This window comes from Excalfactoria chinensis, chromosome 28, assembly GCF_039878825.1.
Source record: "Excalfactoria chinensis isolate bCotChi1 chromosome 28, bCotChi1.hap2, whole genome shotgun sequence".
In the NCBI taxonomy this organism is placed as follows: Eukaryota; Metazoa; Chordata; class Aves; order Galliformes; family Phasianidae; genus Excalfactoria; species Excalfactoria chinensis.
Window position 1 is genome coordinate 1,426,731 of NC_092852.1, and position 19,922 is coordinate 1,446,652.

Sequence of the window (19,922 nt, forward strand, 5' to 3'; positions counted from 1 at the left end):
CCACCTGGAAGCGGCCCGATGTCTGCGGGACACAAAGCGGGTGGAAATACGCGCACGGCCTCAGCGCACCGCTCCCTCTATCAGCGATACGGGAACGCCAACCCCGGCCCCGTTTCGACGGAGACACACGGGAAGAGGCCGCTCAGCAGCTCGGGCCCATAGGGCCCAGCGCCTGGAGCGGGCCTAGGCCGCACCCCACGGCCGGCGCTGAGGGGAGCGGCGCGGCCTGGCCTAGGCCCAGGGGCGGCGGGAGCGCCTCACCGGGCCCGGCGGGGGCGGGGCGGCGGGGAGGGGGCGGCCTCCTTCAGCCGTTCTTACCTCAGAGGCCCTCCAGGCCTCGCCGGTGGCTGCGCGTGGGGAGAGCCGTCGCCGCAGCGCCCGTCTCCGCCTCAGGAAAGCGGCGCCGGCGGCATCGTAAACACGGAGGGCCCGCGCGGGACGCTCGGGGTGGGCGGGCTGCGACCATAGAGTCTCCGCGAAGGCCTCGCCTAGAAATCCCCACCATAGAGTTCTCCCAGCTCAGAGCCCCGGAGGCGGGGGCTAGAGCGCCGCTCTGACACCGCCCACATCCGGCGGTTCCCGAGGACGGGGACCATAGAGAGGAAGAGGCAGAGCGCCGCCGCGGCCCGAAGGCGGGAAGGTGGCCGAGGTGGGGCCCATGCGCGGCCTTCTTCCCCACAGAGCGCAGGGTCACGCTCAGCTCACGAAAACGAATATAAACCTTTTGGTTTATTTTCAACCGCAGTAATTCAGGCGTAAAATAAAGCACAACAGCGCAGGCTTTCACCACAGCGAAAGGGCCGTTAAGAGAGAATGACGTGGTGCAGAACGCAGACCTTTGCCCCGTGATTTCTGCCTCGTTTATTTGTATAGTTTTGTTACTGAAAAAGGAATTTCAGGCGCTGTTTTAGCCTTAATTAAGCTCAAAATGGCCACGAGCAGGGAGGGTTTCCACCACCAAGGGCTGATTTTAGGGTTATTCGCCATGAAGACGAAAGGCTGTGGGGTAGAATTGTCTCCTCACAGCGATTCTCTCATTAATTGAACAATTCTAATCTATTTTTCCTTCAGAGGTTTCCCAATATTGAATCAAGATTTACTGGAAACGTGTATGTGAGAAACCAACTGTAAAACTGACGTTTGTAGTCAATGTGTTTTGTGTATTCTTACCCGCTAACAGGCACATACAGCAGCTACCGCTGATGGTAGGTGATGATAATTAAACTGTATCTTAACTATGATGATTTTAAGGAAGTCTTGATAAAAAATCCCGCTGTTTTTGACAGCAGAGATTCCAGTGTTTAATCTCAAGTGCTTTGGTTCCCTATGGGGCCTTATGTTACTGCTTTGTTCTTCCAGTGAAGAGAAAACCCCCAAATCCTGATAGGAATTGCCATGGGAATGCAGGGAGCTCAGCTATTTACAGGCTGGAGTCTCATGCATTTCTATGTGAAGTAACATAGAAGCAAAAATACAACTTTTCTCCCTTTTATGGGCCTAAGTGCTAAACAGCCTCGGTTCCTTCCAAAATCCTTCAGGGAAACAGCAGATAAAGAAGTAAAACAAGCAAATCAGGCATCGATATTTATTAACACAAGACAAAGGAAAACACAATCAATGCGTTAATGGAACACTGTCCAGCCAGATGTTAAATTTAAAAATGTATAGCTAATCTAACCTTAAATAAATAAAAACTTTTTACATAATTACATAATGCTGAATTTGACAATGGTAAATAGGGCGACAGAAATTAAAGAGAGAAAAAAAAAATTGCATTTAGGGCTAGAATTGTTCATTTTTACAACCTTTTTGTTTTAGGACAGTTAGTATGACGCATCTTAATTACATTTATTTAAACCAGAGATGCAGTGCAAACGTTAACGAAACGGGACTTGAAATTACCTGTACCCAACACATTTTGCTTAGGGAGTATTCAGAAACAGTTAAGACATACAAAATACTTTAGTTCCGACTGGTAAAAATTCCTAGTTTTAAGTTTCACTGCAGCTGGTAGCTTGGAATCTGTGACAGACAGCAAGAGGAAATTATTTGTCCTCTGCAACTGGATAAGCTGCAAAGCCAAAGGAGCGTGGAAAGTCTGCTTCTTGGGACTCAATTCAGCAGTTATGGAACAACTCTGAACCCGAACACACGACATCAGAACCCTTCAGTGGCCCCGCAAGTTCAGTGAAGTTAAATATCTCAGTTTTCATGTGGAAAGACACCAAGCAAGCATTTGGAAGTGAAATGGTCACATCTCTTTGACAGCCCTCCCAAGAACAACCAAATAATCATTTATCAGTTTGGAAGAACAAACTGACCCTGACCTCAAAGAGGCTAGCAATGAAAAATACTTAGCACTTAGTGCTGTACAGTTAGTTACCTCACAGGGATGTTGCAAGGATTAGGTAATATCCTCATCTACAGATGAAGAAACTGAAGGAGTGAAATGACCTATTGAAGGGCCTTGTGGCAAGTCATCAGCAGAGCTGGAGATGGAAATCGGGGTTTCCAGATTCACAGCTCCATATTTCTTCCTCTCCCAACACAATGCTGTTCACTGCACCAAACACGGACAAAAGCATTCAATGAAAGCCAGCCCAGCCAGCTTTATTTATCGCTTAGTGGCAATCAAGAGTAGAATGTTATCTCGTTCTGAAGACAGGAGTTTAGTTCTCAGTTTAGTTATCCATGAGATAAAGATTAAGAAAACACAGTAAACTTATGAGACAAAAAGCCCCAAATTTGAGAAACAACCAAATACTTCTCCATATAAAAACCAAAGGGGGAAAATCAAAACGAAATCAGGTGTGCCAAAGAAATCCATCCCACAAAGCCAACCATATGCTGGGAATCTCTGAGCGGATTCATACATCCACCTCTTTATTTCTGAAAAGAATAAAAGGCAAGTAAAAGAAAATCTGCACTTGAAACCCATTTCTGTGGGCAAACAAGGGGTTTGTTGAAACAACTCCCCCAAAGCTTTTGATTTCAGCAAGAAAAAGTCAAGGCCCTTTGTTGCTTTATTCCTGAAATATGCAACAAAAAAGCAAAGCTGCGCCGCAGTTCGCTTTGCTGTGCAAGAAAAATCAAACAGATAAGCAGTGCACAGCAAAACAAGGAGATTCTCCCACTTCAATGGCTGGAAAAGAACAATTTCAGTGCACTTCACACTAGAAATAAGCAGCCGCAGTTCCAAGTGTATTAGTCACAGTTACACCTGCTGCTGTCCTTTCGCTGTTAAAACTAAAGATACAAAACTGAAGGCATTTTAGGATGCAGGTTGTAAGGAAATAAGAGACCAGCAGCAGAAACCCTGTCACATCCGCACAGCAGCACAGAACTTTCACCTGCTGTGCTGTCTCATTGCAGGGGAAAAACAAACCCTGTAGAAACACACGCCTATAAACTGAAGCATTTGCAAAGAACTCAACCTGAGATGCTTCAGCACTGAATTATCTTCCAAAGATATTCAGAACTTCCCATCCGTGCTGCAGTGCTCCTGTCCTCAGAGCTAACAGAACGCATCAGGAGTTGTTCAAGAACCAAAAGCTGGACACTGGCTTACAGGTTCTGCGCTGATAACTGCCACAGGATCTTCAGAGCTCATCCTATAAACCTTTTAAAAACCGCCTACAAATTTGGAACGAGGTAATGTGGAGCATTTTAAGAACAAGTTTATTTACACTGTATACCGTATTCGACTCAGAAAAACCCTGCTGCAATACTTGCTATCAGCTCTCATTGCTTCCAAAATCGTATTTCCTTAACACCCATAGGAATTTAGAATATAATTCAGGGTTATGTGAATAAAGGTCATTCTGAGTCAGAGCTTAAACGCCATCTCTCCCTTCAGCCCAGCATGCAGCTGCTCCCAAGCAGCAGGAAGAGCTTGGACCCGCTGCTCTACAGCTTCACTGACCAGTGTGAAAGCTGACACAGCATTCTGAAGGTTGGGATATTCATGTTAACGATGCATTTACCAGAACTGTTGCATTTTCGTGCCTCCTCCTGTAGTAGTAGAACTGCTCTCAGCCCAAACCCCAGAAATTGATATCAAATTGCTCCCAGGGAATGTTTGGAAGGAATCTGGGTCACCGTCTCCCAGCTTACAGCAGAGCCCATCTACTGTGATTCTCAATGTACCCACAAGGGAATTGGATGGAATAATGACTGAACTGCACAAGCAGGGAATTTAACTGTGTGTTCATCACCAGATTCGATGCAACTCTTTAAGTATCTCAGCCTCGTTTAGGAAGATGTGCCTTTAAATCATGGGTTTCTATGTGCTACGACACGCTTCTGGCCAGCAATAAAAGACTACATACTGAAAGAAGAAAACCTGTGTGAGATCTTCGTATCCCACATTAGTTGTCTAACCGAATGGAATTATGCTAAGGACCACGAAAGTTACTTGCCCTTAATTTCTACCTTCAGCTGTCATCATTACCCAAGTTAATTTTCTATCTAAGTGAATTATGTATAATATTTACATATTTAAAATATAGGCAAAATTCTTTTTTTTTTTTCTTTTCTTTTTTTTTTTAATTCAAGAAATATCTATCTGAATAAGTAACTCTTAGATTCCGTAAGTTATTGATTTGGTCATGGCACGATTTTTAAATAAGCTGTGTGATCCCAAGGAATGGATAGCTACAGTACAGATGCAAAGTACATTATATAGTAGGGAACTGCAGAACTCCGACGACCCTCCTCTGAATAGTTTATTATCTTAACTAAATAAACCCTCCCCTTAGAGAATCCTAAAACAGTATTAGATAAAAATACAAATATGTACAACAGATGAAAAAAGTAACACTACTGTAAAGGCCTTAGGAATTTTGAAGCTCACACGCTTGTCAACTTTGCATTTGCTATAAAGCTAATATTTCAGTAAACCATTACAAATGTTTTCCATTGTCTACCACATTTCCTTGTTTTCCCCGTTGGTAGTTAATGTGATCTTAATACCCCAGGATGAGATGAAGGGAATATGGTAGCAATCTCAAACTTGATATCAAGTATTAGTAATTTTCACCAGCTTCATTTCTACGGCCACCCTTTGTCGCCTGGTGGTCCCATAAGGTTTCTGAGCATCACTCCCCCACACACTACATGTTATAAGCAACATAGATGGGGTCTAACTGGTCAGCCAGAAAACTGTCACGCAGATGCATCCGTTGTTTCTCCCCCCTGGAATTGATAGGAATAACTCCAGGATCAACTACCACCACCACTCCGACAATGAGATAATGTTCTTCCAGGACCACGTTTGTAACCAGAGGAACTAAATCCAGGGCCTCCTGCTCACAGCCACACAGCTCCACGACGACCACGAGCAAGTTGGTCCACGTGAATACAGCACTGAAAGTTACAAAGAACAAACCAACAGAAAACAGAGTTATTTCCACAGATCCAGAAGTGCAGAGTTTCTCATTTTTTATCCTTAATGAGCATTTACCACCTGCTTTGCACTGCATTACCAAGCGGCATAACTCCAATGAATACCCAGTGTCAATGTGCCAAACATCATTTCAGACACAAATCAATTTGACAAATGAAATAACTTCTGCCTTCGCCGACCCAAATATAAACTGGAAATTGTAATTTCTATTTTGAATTACGGCTTGCAAGACAAGATTCACAGTCAGTTAGCCCAGTATTATTCTCACCTACGGATGGGAAAGGAGATGCATATCAAGATCACACAACTTGCTGATGGCAACACAAAAGAAGTATCTGACTTTGCCTACATTCTGTGTTCATGGTTTTTTTTTCCCCCCTTATTAAATCCTGCATCTTTACATAAACACTGCTACGTTCCACCTACATTAGGATGAATTCATTTTTCGCTGCTATTTTACCATTCAGCAATGCTCCTGTGTGTCCGGGATACAGACGTCTCGATATCAATTGGATGGTAACGCAGTCCCCTCAGTTCCAGAGTTTCATCCAGTGCTCCAACAACATACAGTGCATCGTGGCGCTCTGGAGAGGAGAAAACAGAAATGAAATGTATGCACACCATTAAAACATGAAGGGGCAGACAGTGAATTGGATTTGGATAGAGATCAAGTGTCTTCTTTATGCACTGATGGGAATGTATCCATTGCACTGTATGGGAGAAAAGACTCGTTTCTGCCATACCTCCACTGGCAGCTGTCAGCTCTGTCCGACGGACAAAGCCAAGGTACCCAGTCCGAGCCCAAAGTGTCTGAGCTGCATCTCCAAAGCTCAGACGAGTGTTGAAATGATCGGCTTGAAGGGTTTCGTTGTCGTAGATGGTGTAGTAGCCACTGGCTGTGTGTGGGCTGTTCACCCAAATCTGCAGAAGTGGGAAAAAAAAGGTCCACATGTTACATCAAAAGGGCATCTTTAGAGTGTTTAAATAAAGCAGATAATCAACTAACAAGGAGGGTCTTGTTAGGGATGAACATAACTAAGGCCCTTCCAAGTCCAAAGATGTTTTATGTTTAGCTCAAACAGCCAAACATCCCAAAAATGGATCTTGGAGATATCCTCTGCTAATGACATTAAAATGAGGATATGGAAAACCTGTGGACTTTTATAATTTCAACACAGATTGAATATACTGTTGTGTTATTAAGATAAGCAGAGCAAAATATAAATCAGATTATTTGGAAGCCAGCCATAAGAGCAGTAATTCTACTTTAAAAAGGTATTGCTGCTTACCATCAACTCAGGTAATCAAAGAGAAAATACAAATCAAGCAGCAGACAGCAGGAAAAGCTACCCAAAAAGTCAAATCTGTGCTTACCTCTCCGAGATGAGAATCTCCAAGAGGCCCTTTTGTCTCAGGATTAACAATAACCACTTTGACTCCAGGTAAAATCTAAAGATCAGAAGAAGGAATACGCAAATCAGCTTGTGAATTATCTTCGCACACAACTAAAGCACCAAGGCAGTTCATTTATTTCCACAAAGGTATGGTTTCACCCATGGAAATGACTAACACATATAAAACATGCTAGGGCATGTACAATGAAGCACTATCAGAACAGAAGTATTTCCTGTCTGAAGAGTCACACCGGGAAGGCATTCTACTCCATCATAAATCAAAGTAACCTTTCAGAGGAGCAGTGTAACCAACACTCCTCATGCTATGCCACAAGAACACCATTTCCAGCATCAGGAGGGGTAGGGGAGTAACATGAAATTACCTTCCCAGACTCCGAGAGCAGCAGACTTTGCGGAGCTCCCCTTTCCACTAAACGGACTCTAAAGTTAAAGAAAACACAGTCAGGAAAAGAAGAAAGCTGAAATCTACTGAGAGGAGTGGTAGCTCAGTACTATCACAGTGTTTTATAGTAAGGCAAACGTACTGTACCTGTCATGTCTCAAGGACTTCAGATCTACATAAACTGTGGTAGGATCAGGCCCAGAGGTTCCCTAAAAAAGGGAACATCAAAACAAATAGATTTTAGGCAACTTATGCCTGAGCTCAAAGATTTCCAGGGGCTCCATGCTGACAACAAACCTCACATCCACATCTCCCCATCTTTGCAGTTGGGCTCAGGGAAGCACATCAGAACAGAGAGAAGTATGCTGTGTTTACTAAGTGTAACACCAGTGCAGGATGCATCTTGAGGAGGGAAACTGCTACAGAGACAGCCTAAGTGCTCTGAGCTACCAGCTGTGGGGCAACCGGAGTCACAGGTTAAATAAAGAGGTCTTATTTCACTTGTTTTGGGTATTTGTGATGTAATCTGGCAGCCGAAAAGAGAAGAAGCTGCTCAGATCTTGTGCTAGCTGTTCTCTGCAAAGCAGGTGTGGGGCTACGCTCACAGCGGAGAATCACATGCAAATTAGGAAGTTTGTATTGTATTCTCAATTGGTAATGTGGAAACCTGATGGCAGTGACAACACAGGCCCTAGAAAGCATTCTTCTTACCTGTAAACAGATAGCAACGTTGACTCTTGAACCGAAGGTGGTGCTCACAGCACGAGATGACAGGCCAATGTCTTTGAAGAGTTTTGAGAAGGAGTGAGTGAGAGAAACTCGTGGCCGTTCCTCTGCAACAACCACACACGTCCGGACACAGGACAGATTAATTCCTCGTGCCTGGAAGAGAATGTGCAAATGAGTGCACAGGATCCCTGCCACACTGCACCGAGACCTAACCCCCCTGAGAAAGGGACTTCTTGTGCTCAAGCAGTGTCCTCTTTCCAGCTCCTATTTGTTACTGTAAGATATGTCTGACCAGAGCCTGAAAATATTGGGAGAACAAAATCATCAGCACTGCTCCTTCCTCTGCTAGAGAATGTAGCACCGTGTGCTTCTGCAGAGCTTGTCAGCTAAGATTACATCTTTTATTCCCTATTTATATAGATGGAAACCAAATCAAGTGAGAATGTGGAGTCATTTATGAAGGTTGCACCGAGTCTTTAACTAAACCGAGACCAGAATCCATTATTACTTCTATACCTTATTATAAATGCACTGAACAGCACTAGCAGTACAAACCTGTACATTATTCTGTTAAGAGGTGACAGACCACAAGGCAGAGGGACTCTATGCCTCCAACAGAACAAGGCTGATCCTTAACCTTGTAGAAGGAGTGCACAAATTACTTGAGTAAACCCCAAGCAGAAAACACCTCAAGCCTTTTATGCTGCTATTTTTTCCTTCCTCTCATCCCCTGAGAGAAAACACCTTTATTTAGCCAAGCACTTAATGTGTGTGTGCTTTACATCATATGCTGGTCTGAGCCTTCACTGCAGACTGTTATATAAGCAATTCCTCTGCAGAGCATTTTGCTGCTGGCATCCTCTGTTCAGGGCTTGCCCAGCAGTCTCTGACACTCCTTGGCAATGTGCCTCCCACACTGCAATATATCCACCTTATTCAATTTCAACCCTTTTAATTTCCTGGGGCTCCAAAAGTTCTTTTGTTGCATTTGCTTTCTGAGCAAACTGTGGACAGCAGACTCGTCCATCGTTATGCTGTTGTCTTTAACAACCGTTTCACTTGACTTGCTACAGCAGTTTCATTAATGTACAAAGCCTAATAGTCAAGGAACATTTCTCACCTTTAACATTTCAACTTGGTTTCCAAGTCCCTTTGTGCACAGTTCCATGACTGAATAGGAACAGAAAGTGTCCCTTATTTTATGCTGGCTGACAGTAGATAACCAGAGAGAAAGATTGGATTCCAGCTCCATAGGAGGAATTAAAATTGACTGGTGTCCAGAATACACGCTGTGAAAAACACCAAAGAGAAGAATACTTTTGTGTAGTGGGTAACTACCTTTAAATTAATATTTACTATATTTTCATTTCGTCTTATATTCCTGATAGACCGTGTATGGGAGATTGGTAATCACAGCCTGAACCTCTGATTAATCAGCTGAGGCAAGTATGGGGTCAGCTGTGGGAGCACAGGTGAGAGTGATGTAGCTGTGCTCCCGGGAGGGGTGGAGCTTGACTCCATCCCCTCTGAGACCTCATTTAAGGGCTGACTCCCACTGGAGCAGTATCTCTTGGAGATCGCTCACCAGGGAGGACTGCCCCAGCTTCTTCAGCCAAGGCACCACCATTGGTGAGTTTTTCCTTTACTTATTCATTTATACCTTCTGTACATTTTATTACCATCTGTACATTAAAAACCAATACAGACCAAAAGCAAGTTGTGGGACTCTGATCTGAGGCAAATTGATGACAGCTCCAATGCCTGCACTCTGTAGCAACAATGTATTATAAATATGACTTACTTTACAAGAACAATTTATATGCACACACTGAAAGCAAAGGGAGAATCAGCTCAACCACACAATTTACAGAAAGAAAACTCCCTTACTGCAACATGTAATCAAGGAAGAAAGGCAAGGGAAGCATTCTGGAGCCAGTAATATTTGGCAGCACAAATATGCATAATCAACATGGGATAACAACTTGCTAACCTGCAGGAAACGGGAACATATCATTGTCAGTTTAAGTCAAATTCTCCTCTTACTACCAGTTAGTCATTTTGGTAATGCTAAAATATCTGCCTCATTACAGACGTGGATTGCTACTTCCCATTTAAAATCAGCCAAGAGTTAACCTTTACCCTTTTCTCCCTCTAAGGTCCTACCTGCAGAGGCACCAGAGCACAAACCCTAGTCCACAGTAGGGGTCAAGGCAGATCGCAATCTGCCGTGAGGAGTAGAGCTCACACTGAAGCTTGATGGCCCTGCAGAGGCCGCTCACTGCTGCGTGGGACATCTGCAACACCAAAGACAGAGAAACCGTGCTGAAATCTCACATCACAATAGGATTTCATCAAGGTAAGAATGACAACTGGTCTGTTAGCATTTCCCAATAAGCAGTATTTTTTTCCCTTATCTCCCAGAGCAGATGCGGAACTATATGAGCCAGAAATTGTGACAACAGCTACTGCTGAAAGGTTTTGGGCTTTTCATACTCCAAACAGAGCTGATCATTAATGACACACTCTTTCATTTTTTAGTTTCATATCATCTCTGTCAACTGCATTCCTATTTTGCTCTTAGTGTTGGGGGGGAAGCAAAAGCACACAGCTGTGCTCCTCACACCCACTGCTCCCTGGTGGGAGGCAGCAGAACTCCTGATGCCCGCTGTAGAGACCTCTTTCTATACAGCAGAGCTGATTCTTCAGCCTGAAGTCACACTGCATTGCACGCAGGGAATTTATAGCCTTACTTGCAGAAAAGTATGACCTTTATTTAAGCTACAAAGCCAGTTTTGGTGGAGGTAGGCAAGACAGTTGGTCTGGATTATCAGCCAAAGACAAGACACCAAAACAATTCATCTTTTAAGAGCATTTTACTGTACCTTCACTCCTGTAAGCATGCCTGTAGTGGAAACACTAAAATCTAGATATGCTAACATTTCAGACGTAGGTGGTTTATAGATCTGAGAGAGCCGCTTCCTGGGCAAGTCATCTGTGCAAGAAAGAAAGAAACATGTTTAAGTTTTTATTACTAAATTACTATTTAAAAGAAGAACAGTTTTCAGAAAGACTGAGGCAGACCATGAATGACTTTAACTTTCTTAAACTCCAGGGCCAATGGATGAAGCACGACAGGGTATGCGGAGACACAACCAACCCAGGAACACATTCTGCTTCTTATACCCTCCAAGTTGCTCAGTCACTCTACAGTGCCAGACCAGGAGGCCAGGTTAAGTAGACCACAGCATGGAATGTTGTCATCAAGGAATTACTGTTATCTGCAACATGGCTTTCCATACAAATTATGACCCATCAGTAGTTCAACGAATAGAGAAGAGAGATGAGCAAAGATCTGCCTTGTCTCTCTCATCACTTTTCTAGACATTCCAACAAATTCTTATGAGTCATCTGGTTAACATCTGGAATGAGGAACAGCTTCTCCCTTTGGAATTCAATGGTAACCCCTTCAAAGAACTTGAAAAAGTCTTCCAAGTCCACGGACCACACCTGTATCAATGATGGTCGGCCAGGTTTTCACATCTACAGCAGCAGCTGCCTCTCTGGATTTCAGTAGTCTCATTAAGGTCTGAGTTGTGAGAATACAGGCAGCTTTGCTGACCTAAAAAGATAAACAACTGCTAATAAAGACAAAAGCAACTCCCTCAGATACTGTCACTGCAAGATTTCATATTCATAGAATGTATTTCAACACCTGCAGCCACCTTCCCCCTGGTAGACTCACATTATTTTCTGCAGCTTTTCCAGCACTTCCTTCATTAAAACCCCAAACTCAGATTTAAAGGCAAACAACCTTTAAAGCAAGTGAATTATTTCAGCAGCCCAAATCTAACTTCTTCTCTGAGTGGAGATATCCTGTCTAGATTACTGACTTGGAAAATAACCAATAACAGGATTTGTCTTCTCCAGTAAGGAGCATCAACATGAAATTTTAGGCAGTACCATCACATTAGTATCCCTGCTAACAACTGCTTCATAGGAGAGGTGGTTCTCTCTTGCATCTTATGAATTAGAATGTTGTCCTTCACCACTGCCATGTAAATAACAGACAGCTGTGCTAACTATTCAAAGGTGAGAGGCTGAAACAAGAGTGTTCCAACCACACTGAGGCCCCGTTACTCACTTCCACGATCATTCGCACAGTGGGCAGAGTAGCAGTGAGGCTCTGAGCATGAGGTGGTCTCACGGTCACAGGGATGCAGCCAGCATACAAACAGCCATAGAACGCGGTGATTAGCTCAATGCCTGCAAGGACACGACAGGCTGTAGTGTACAGCACCCTGGTGACACCAGCCTTTCCCCTGAGGGCTTTTTCTCTGAGCATCAGTTGCAATTTTCATTAGAAAAAGGTACACTCCCACAGCACAGGTGTGCAATATAAGCAGGTCAAACAGTTAGGCCAGCATGGCAAGGAAGCTAAAGAAGCCTGGGGTAGGGGACTGGGAAAGCAGAGAAGACTGACCACAGCAAACCATATCCGTTTTTCAGGAAAAGAATATCCCAGTGTTGAATGACTCAGAAGTCGGTCAGTTCAAAACAGAGTCTCTGGTAGTGGAAGTACACTGCACCTCTCATCAGCAGTGAGCGCCGTACACACGCCAGGTGATAAAGGTGTGAGCTACCAGTGACAGCAGGCAGACCACACTTCCCAACTTACTGCTGTAGAAAAGGCAGCTAACAGCTGAAGGTGATGGCACCAGTCTGTACCAGGACCCACCCTGCCATTTCTCACAGCTTTCCCTGGATAAAGTGCTGCTAATTGTCAAGGTGACTTCAGGCAAACAAGATCTGAATAGACCAGGAGCCAAGAGGTCTCTTGTTAGGGCACACAATGCATTTCTCCAGCACATGCAGTGCGGTCACACGTTTCTAATAACCTTGCAGCGAGCGTCATCATACCATGGGTTCTTTGATAACCACAAAAAAAGAGTTTTTATCGTAAACATCAGGAGACAATTAACATCTCTAGAGCTGAGATCGTCTCTCCAGGAGTGAGAAGGTACAAACTGGCTCTTCCAAAACTAAAATGTTGGAGTTGTGATACTGCAACTGCAAGACATGAGGACAGCCCTTCATGGAGAGAAAACTGGATCAGGAAGTTACACAGTCCCTGATGTAATGGTGTTCAATGATCTCTCCTGAACTTCCAGATCTCAATGAAACATCAAAGAAACACCATACTGCATTTCCACAGTGGGATGCAGTTCTTTTGAAAGCTTGCTTACCAGGAGGATAAAGAAGCACCACATTGTCTCCTGCATTGAGATGTCCTTTGTCACAGAGCACTGACGCAATTCTCTCAGCTTTTTTGTGCAGCTGAAGGCAGGTGGCTGTACACACAGCAGCTCCCTTGAAAAGAGACAGGAGTGTTCTAACCACAGCCTCTGACTCTGGTTTCCAACCAGCACAACACGTGTCAGTAAGACAGCTGCTGAAACCAAACCAAACAACCTTGCTCACTAGCATTAGTCTATAGCTACTAGTTATCAATACCTATAATGCTGCTGGTGCTCACTGAGCTGTTTATCCACTACAATTCGGAAAAGACAGAAACAGAGTTAGATCTGTTCTAGAAAATTCTACCTTCCAGGAGTCAGTTCAGGTCTTCTCGCACCAGAACCTTTCCAGAATATACTCAACAGGGATACATCATTAAATGATACAGGAACCAGTGGGACCTACAAACACGCTCAGTTTTAAAATGAAGCATCAAACCACTGTGGGCATTAAGATGACAAATGACCTGCAGGTTCAAAGGTGCAAGTTTTAGGTTAGAAATCCTAGGGCAACATCTGACAAAGAGGCTAAATAGGGGACACTGCAGCAGGTAAAGATTTTAAACATAGTCTTAAGCTTAGGCTGAAAAATCATGCTGTGGACCTCAAAAAAAAACAAGCAAAAAGCGACTGTACCTTGGCATTTAATAAGAGGAAGAGTGCGTGGTCAGGAGTTGTGTGAGCTCTCCACTGTAACACCTCTGTCAGGAACTGGTGCTAAAACAAAAAGGTAGCTGCTAAATACTAGTTCCTCTACTCAGGCAATACTAAGTTTGTCTCACTTTGCTGCCTTGAATTCAACTGAAGGGTAAACTCTTCTTGCACACTCCAGTTGTAACAAACACAGACTTACCTTTTTAACTAAATCATTGTCTTCTATTTGACCAAGATCTCTTCCAGAGGCCTGAGCAATACGCTTCCCAGCAACCAGGTTCCCCACCATCACAGAGGCAGGGCCAACACCTGTTTGGTTAAGAAGAGTCACATAGAATCAGAACACTCTCACATGCTACAAATGACGTCTTTCAGTATTACCTGCAGCAGGGTTATGTCTAAAACAAGCAAAAGCTGACAGCACTGGAGGCCCTATAGCAACTTATAACAAAGTGACTTTTCCTTTGGTAATATATGAGGCAGACTAAGTTTTCTCTACACAAAAGCCAGACACAAGAAGAAAAGCTGCTGCTTTGCAAAGGAGGATCGAGGTCTGTGCTGCACTGCTGCAATCAGGACTTCTAATATAAATGATAAGGACTGGCCTAGAACTGCAATCTGTTGAACACAAAGGTTCTCTGTAAGCTCCCATTGCTCCCAGGCACAAGTGAGAAGAGGCAATGAAATCTTACTAATACAGTCCAGAAGGCAGAATTTGTCTCCTATCCATTGGCAGAGATAATCTCAGTGAGTTCAGAGGTAGGAATCATAGAATCATAGAATTACTCAGGTTGGAAAAGACCTCAAAGATCACCAAGTCCAACCACAAAATTCCTGACTGTCACATGCTGAAGTAGTGAGCTACAGTTTACTAACATTAAACTAAAGGGGCTTATGTTACCTGGTTGTTTCTGCCTGGGTTTTGGCAAGTTCGTCACACACGTGTGTGGGCACATGAGGATGTTGCACGGATGTAGAGAGCCCTCCAGAAAGTGCTGTTTAGTTTGAGAGATATGGATCCCTCCCAGTGGAGTTTTTGGCAACGTATTAGCTGGCACAAGAGCAAGGCAATATACACCCACTTGGTGAATGCTGTCAATTGCCTAAAGAAAGGAAAGAAGGTCACTTGAATTTTGGGTATTAATGGCTTCACTGCCATGCCAAAGGACAAAACTCTACATTTGTAAGGTACTGAAGGAGCAGTGCAGTCACTATCATTCAGTTTTACCTGTGTAACATTAGTTACTCTTATTCAAGGTTAAGTGCCTGTTTGCATCCCTACTCCATTCCACATACCAGAAGTCCATTTTTAAACTTCTCATGACTAAAATCTCAAAATATACACAGTTGCTTGTGATCAAAATCACATGATTTTGATCCTAGGATTTTATCCATCTGTCTCTCCACTCCATCATCACTCTGTTCTTTTTTTGTCTGTCTCAGCACTTGGGCAACTAATACATTATTCAGGTTACCAGGTACTTCCCTGACTTCTCTGCCTAGTTTGCATACCTCATAACATTCCTGCATGCAGCTCTCAAAGTAAGCATTTGCCATTTGTTCTGCATTCTTAGGACTATGCTTGTTCAGCTGTTTTAACCATTCTCTGCTTACTGTCTTCTGTTGAAAGTGTCTTAAAGGACAACTTTAAAGCCTGGCTTTGAACACCAGTAAGATCCAACACAGCTAGCAGAACTACTGCATTTGAGAACTGGATCTGCTTTGCAGCACTGAGAGGCAATTGTGTTTCTCTATACAGTTACTGTGCTAGCATAATGATGATAATTTTGTCAGAGCTTATTCTGTGTTGCAGCCACTTTCCCAGGACCTTCAGGACACAACTGAACAGCTTGTACACAGCAGATGTACCCAGCTTGCAACCTTGTTAAACTACCTTGTGCCAAGAGGGATCACAAGACCACACTCTCTCCATCTAGGTCATGCTGATGGCCTCTGATCTGCCCACACACTGAAAAGCTGCACAAACTCCCCTTGTCTACCTTTGTCTCTGGGCTTACCTGCAGTACGCGACTCATCCACTGAAAACTGTCCTCCTCAGATGCATCTGGCCTCTGCTCTGCCACCACCACAATCCTCTCATCATAGAAGACTGATACTGAGAATACAGCAATCCTAAGGACAACAGGAGATCTACATTAGCAGGAATTCTGAATGCACTCCTTGGCAACAGGCAACCAAAAAGACAAAGCTTTCTCTCTCTTTCTCAAAAAGAAAAAAATCCCCATAAAGAAACCAAACCCATAGGGGCAAATACAGGGAAAAAAAATATAAGACAGCAAAACAAAGACACCAGGCCTATTAATGGCTAAACCAAAAGTGTGTCTACTTTAACTGACCTACTCAAGCAAACCAATTACTGAAGAGAAATAGGAGATTACACTGAAGATCCCATTTCATTACATTACACGCAGAAGTTTATGGAGAGGGGTGAGTTTTAATTCACTTACCTTCCTCTGTAAACTGTTTTTATTGACTCTACTGCCAACCCAGTTGCGACAATGTCATCAGCGTTGTGTCTCCGCCCACTGACTGTCAGCAGTCCATCCATTTTCCCAACCACAAACACCAAACTGCCCTGAAAGGTAAGAAAGGCACCAGTCAGTGACCCGTGTATATAAAGCAGAAACAAATTCCAGGATATGCATATTCTGCAGCTCTTACTGGTCCGTAGTTTCAATAGCTAGATCAACAGAATTCTCTCTCAACTATCTTTGTCACTCACAGCAAGCAATCACATACATACATTTGCAAACACAAATGCTCTCCTTTTAAACATTTCAGGCCATCAGCACAAGATAACACAAGCTCAGAAGCTATGTTACATACAGGTCCAACAAAGCCCAGCAAGCCGGAACGGACAAATGGCACATCACCCACTGGAGAGCCAGCTGAGTTCAGAGGAATAACCTGCAACAGAAGGGAGGACGTTGGAGGCAAAGTGGATTTGCCTGAGGCTAGAAAAACATGCTCCCATGATTCAGTATCAAAAGCTGCATTGTATGCGAGTGAAACAATAAGGAGGAAATCCCTGCTACAATTGTTTTAGCAATGTGAGGCATCCTCATGAAGGGGGAGCACAGAAAATAATTTAACCACAATGAGTTTTTCTGGGTTTCTCTCCAAAAACCAACATTAACAAGTTACAAACACAAGAGAACATCAAAGATTCGTTCCCACACAGAAAATCAGGAAAGAAACATACATTCTGCTGTACATACCTCAAAGGTATTCTTTGTCAGCCCTGCCAGCCCATAATACATCATTCCTCCTGCTCTGGAGCTAACACAGATTTCTCCAATCTCATCTGTTTTACACAGCTGAGGTGGTCCATCGGGTTTCACTATACACATCATTCCTAGGACCAATTAAACAGAGTGATTCTTTTTCCAACACATTCCAGAGCATTCACAGACATCCTCAGGAGGGACTCCCGTGTATTCTTACCTCCTGGCATCACGTGCCCAACATCCTGAACAGTGAGTGCAGAGTTTTTGTCTTCAGTGTTGACACGAATCACACCAAAACTCAACCCATTCATGGACAGTATGGCTCTTCCAGGTAGAGGTGCCCCAGGAACCCCAGGCCTTTGAAAGACACAGAAGTCGATATGCCAGATCAGACATAAGATATCAGAGCAACCAAAGAATGCATACTTCAGTGTTTGTTCTTTGCATAACAACTTAAATACTGCAAAATGGGAGCAGAGATGTCCTCTGGTGAGGAACAGGCATCAATCTGTAAGTCAGAAAACTCATTCTTGGGCAAATGCAACACATCATGTGAATCACAGCTCCTCTTCCAGGTCTTTAGTTTAACCTGTGTTAAATACCAGCTCACAGGTGGTTACAGCGCTACTGATTTATAGAGAGCAGCAACGGACAGAAGCAGACTATGAAAGTGGCTGTCCAATGTCATATTAATTTTCATCTCAGATTCAAAAAGCACTCTACCAGCTTCATATATCAAGACAGAAGGAAGCAGTGCAGACGACTTAAAGGTCCTGTTGAGCTATTGCCCATCTTAGAGAGAAAAAAAAAAGCACTCACCTTAGGAGAAATGCTGAACAATTTAGCTACATGAATACCCAGAGTACACACAGTAAATGTCAGTGGAGCTTATTACATGCTGAAGTCAACTATGACCAACAGATGTGTGAACAAGCCTTAGCCAGCATCACTTAATCTAGCAAATAAACTGCAATGCTATACAGCCATTACCTCCGTATTGCAATAGTCATCGCTTCTGGAGATGTGGCACACGGACAAATTGCCTCTGGTTTAAGCCCATGGCTCTGAAACAAGCTCAGGAAGGCATCGCATGAAGAAACAGACCCTGGAAAGAAAAAAAGAGTCAACTATAATCTTATATATATATAATATATGTATATTTAAGTTTCCAAAATAGCCTAGAAGTGCAGCTTATTGGCAGAGTATATATACAGTATTACTACTAAAAACTGCATGTGACATCTTCTAAGATATCAGCATCTACTGAACAGGACCTGTGATAAAGCAAGTCTGAGAAACCTCTCTGGAGCACAGCAGTATAGGCATACTCACAGGGATTTGCACCATCAGTCACAATCAGCATGCGTAGAGAACTCAAACTGACATCTCTTTGGTCTCGATGGGCCATCATGGCCCAGTGCAAGTCTCGACATTTGACTAAAGCAACTTTTGCTGCAACCCAACACAAAAAAGAGGTGTCAGAGTAAAAGAAAGCTTTCCATGAGTCATTTTCATAGGAACATACACTCTAACACTACAGAAGAGAAAACTCTAAGGCGATTGAGTCCGTAGTGATAACAAACCCTAATACAGAACAGTATCTGCTGTTACATGCAGGTCACCTCCCACCACCTGAACTGCTGCAGCCCCTAATCCAAAACACCAGAACCATTACTACCACCTGAACAGCCCTACTAAGGATTTGGGATCAACGGATCTCTCCATGCTCAACTATTTTCTTTATCTCATAAGAAGCACTGACTTGAAGCACACAGGTTATGAGGTCCCCATCAAGTTCTCTGCAGTTTGCTGATTAAGACTTTGTGCACGTTTTGCAACAAATCAGACTTGATCTGTTTGATTTGTCACTGAAGAGCAAAAAGAGAGGCTCCAAAACATTTCAGATTCTAATGCTCTTCTCTCATGTATTCTGAAATCTTCAAGCTTAAGTTGTGGAACATTACAGTTACCTTTGTGAGTATGAACTCTCTGCACCCATGACAGTGGGCAGGTTTTCATCACAGAATAGGGCACGCTGATAGTATGCAATTTGTTCATTACATTCTGAAAAGCAGGAAAAGGACTTCTAAGAAAAAGCTCACAAAACAAAGCAGAAGTCACCCTCAGCCCCCAAACCCTCTCCATGCTACAAAGCCACATAAATTTACTGATGATGCTTCCATGCTTTCTGCCACATGGACAATTCTATGGGGAGAGAGAGGTATGATTGACTTAATAGCCAACGATCCCCTAAACCGTGTCCTCAAATGTCAGTTACAAAGTTATGGAATGCTCTAGAAAGTCTTCAACAGGCTCAACTCACCGTGAGAATGCCGTGCCACAACCCTGCATCCTTCTTAAAATCCAAAACATTCACTATTGTTTCACCTGGAAAGAGAAAGTTGTAGTTGAGAAGTAAAATGTGCCTGGACAGCTGTTATTCATGCTCAAATCTGCATACATTCAGATCTGTCATTTCACACTGTCAGATTTGCTCCAAGATGCGTACGTGCAGCAAGCAAGCAGAGAGCCTTGTTTGTCTGATTATACATTTCACTACTCAGAGTTCCTTGTTATGCAAAAGAATGCAACCAAACATCAATTTAACTGAAGAAAAACATCCCAGAAAGTTGTAAGAAAACCACATTCTAGCATTTAATGGACATCAGTAGAACAGAAAGGGCCTTAACCTCTTTATGCATGAGCAGCAGCAGAAGAGAGAAGAGGATATCATTCAAGCGCTGACTCCCAGAAGCAGTGGAAATTAAGAGTGATGAAGTGATGGCTTTCAAAAGA

At 43.4% G+C, this 19,922-nt stretch overlaps 1 protein-coding gene across 3 annotated transcripts in view; it reads right to left on the reverse strand.

Moving 5' to 3' along the window:
• Positions 1–1,571: 1,571 nt before the first annotated feature.
• DIP2B (disco interacting protein 2 homolog B) overlaps positions 1,572–19,922 on the reverse strand; it is a 60,858-nt gene continuing 42,507 nt past the window's right edge. For all 3 annotated transcript variants that reach the window (XM_072357925.1, XM_072357924.1, XM_072357923.1), the window contains 25 exons: positions 19,450–19,514; positions 19,097–19,190; positions 18,459–18,578; positions 18,117–18,231; positions 17,344–17,483; positions 17,118–17,254; positions 16,726–16,806; positions 16,347–16,474; positions 15,897–16,011; positions 14,780–14,981; positions 14,078–14,187; positions 13,861–13,941; positions 13,174–13,297; positions 12,072–12,193; positions 11,438–11,549; positions 10,813–10,922; positions 10,094–10,224; positions 9,051–9,219; positions 7,913–8,083; positions 7,349–7,410; positions 7,182–7,239; positions 6,779–6,853; positions 6,148–6,325; positions 5,865–5,988; positions 1,572–5,364 (listed from right to left, as the gene is read on the reverse strand). In XM_072357925.1, coding sequence (XP_072214026.1) covers positions 5,112–5,364; positions 5,865–5,988; positions 6,148–6,325; positions 6,779–6,853; positions 7,182–7,239; positions 7,349–7,410; positions 7,913–8,083; positions 9,051–9,219; positions 10,094–10,224; positions 10,813–10,922; positions 11,438–11,549; positions 12,072–12,193; positions 13,174–13,297; positions 13,861–13,941; positions 14,078–14,187; positions 14,780–14,981; positions 15,897–16,011; positions 16,347–16,474; positions 16,726–16,806; positions 17,118–17,254; positions 17,344–17,483; positions 18,117–18,231; positions 18,459–18,578; positions 19,097–19,190; positions 19,450–19,514 — 3,077 coding nt within the window. In that variant the 3' untranslated portion in view covers positions 1,572–5,111. The remainder of the gene's footprint in view (positions 5,365–5,864; positions 5,989–6,147; positions 6,326–6,778; positions 6,854–7,181; positions 7,240–7,348; positions 7,411–7,912; positions 8,084–9,050; positions 9,220–10,093; positions 10,225–10,812; positions 10,923–11,437; positions 11,550–12,071; positions 12,194–13,173; positions 13,298–13,860; positions 13,942–14,077; positions 14,188–14,779; positions 14,982–15,896; positions 16,012–16,346; positions 16,475–16,725; positions 16,807–17,117; positions 17,255–17,343; positions 17,484–18,116; positions 18,232–18,458; positions 18,579–19,096; positions 19,191–19,449; positions 19,515–19,922) is intronic.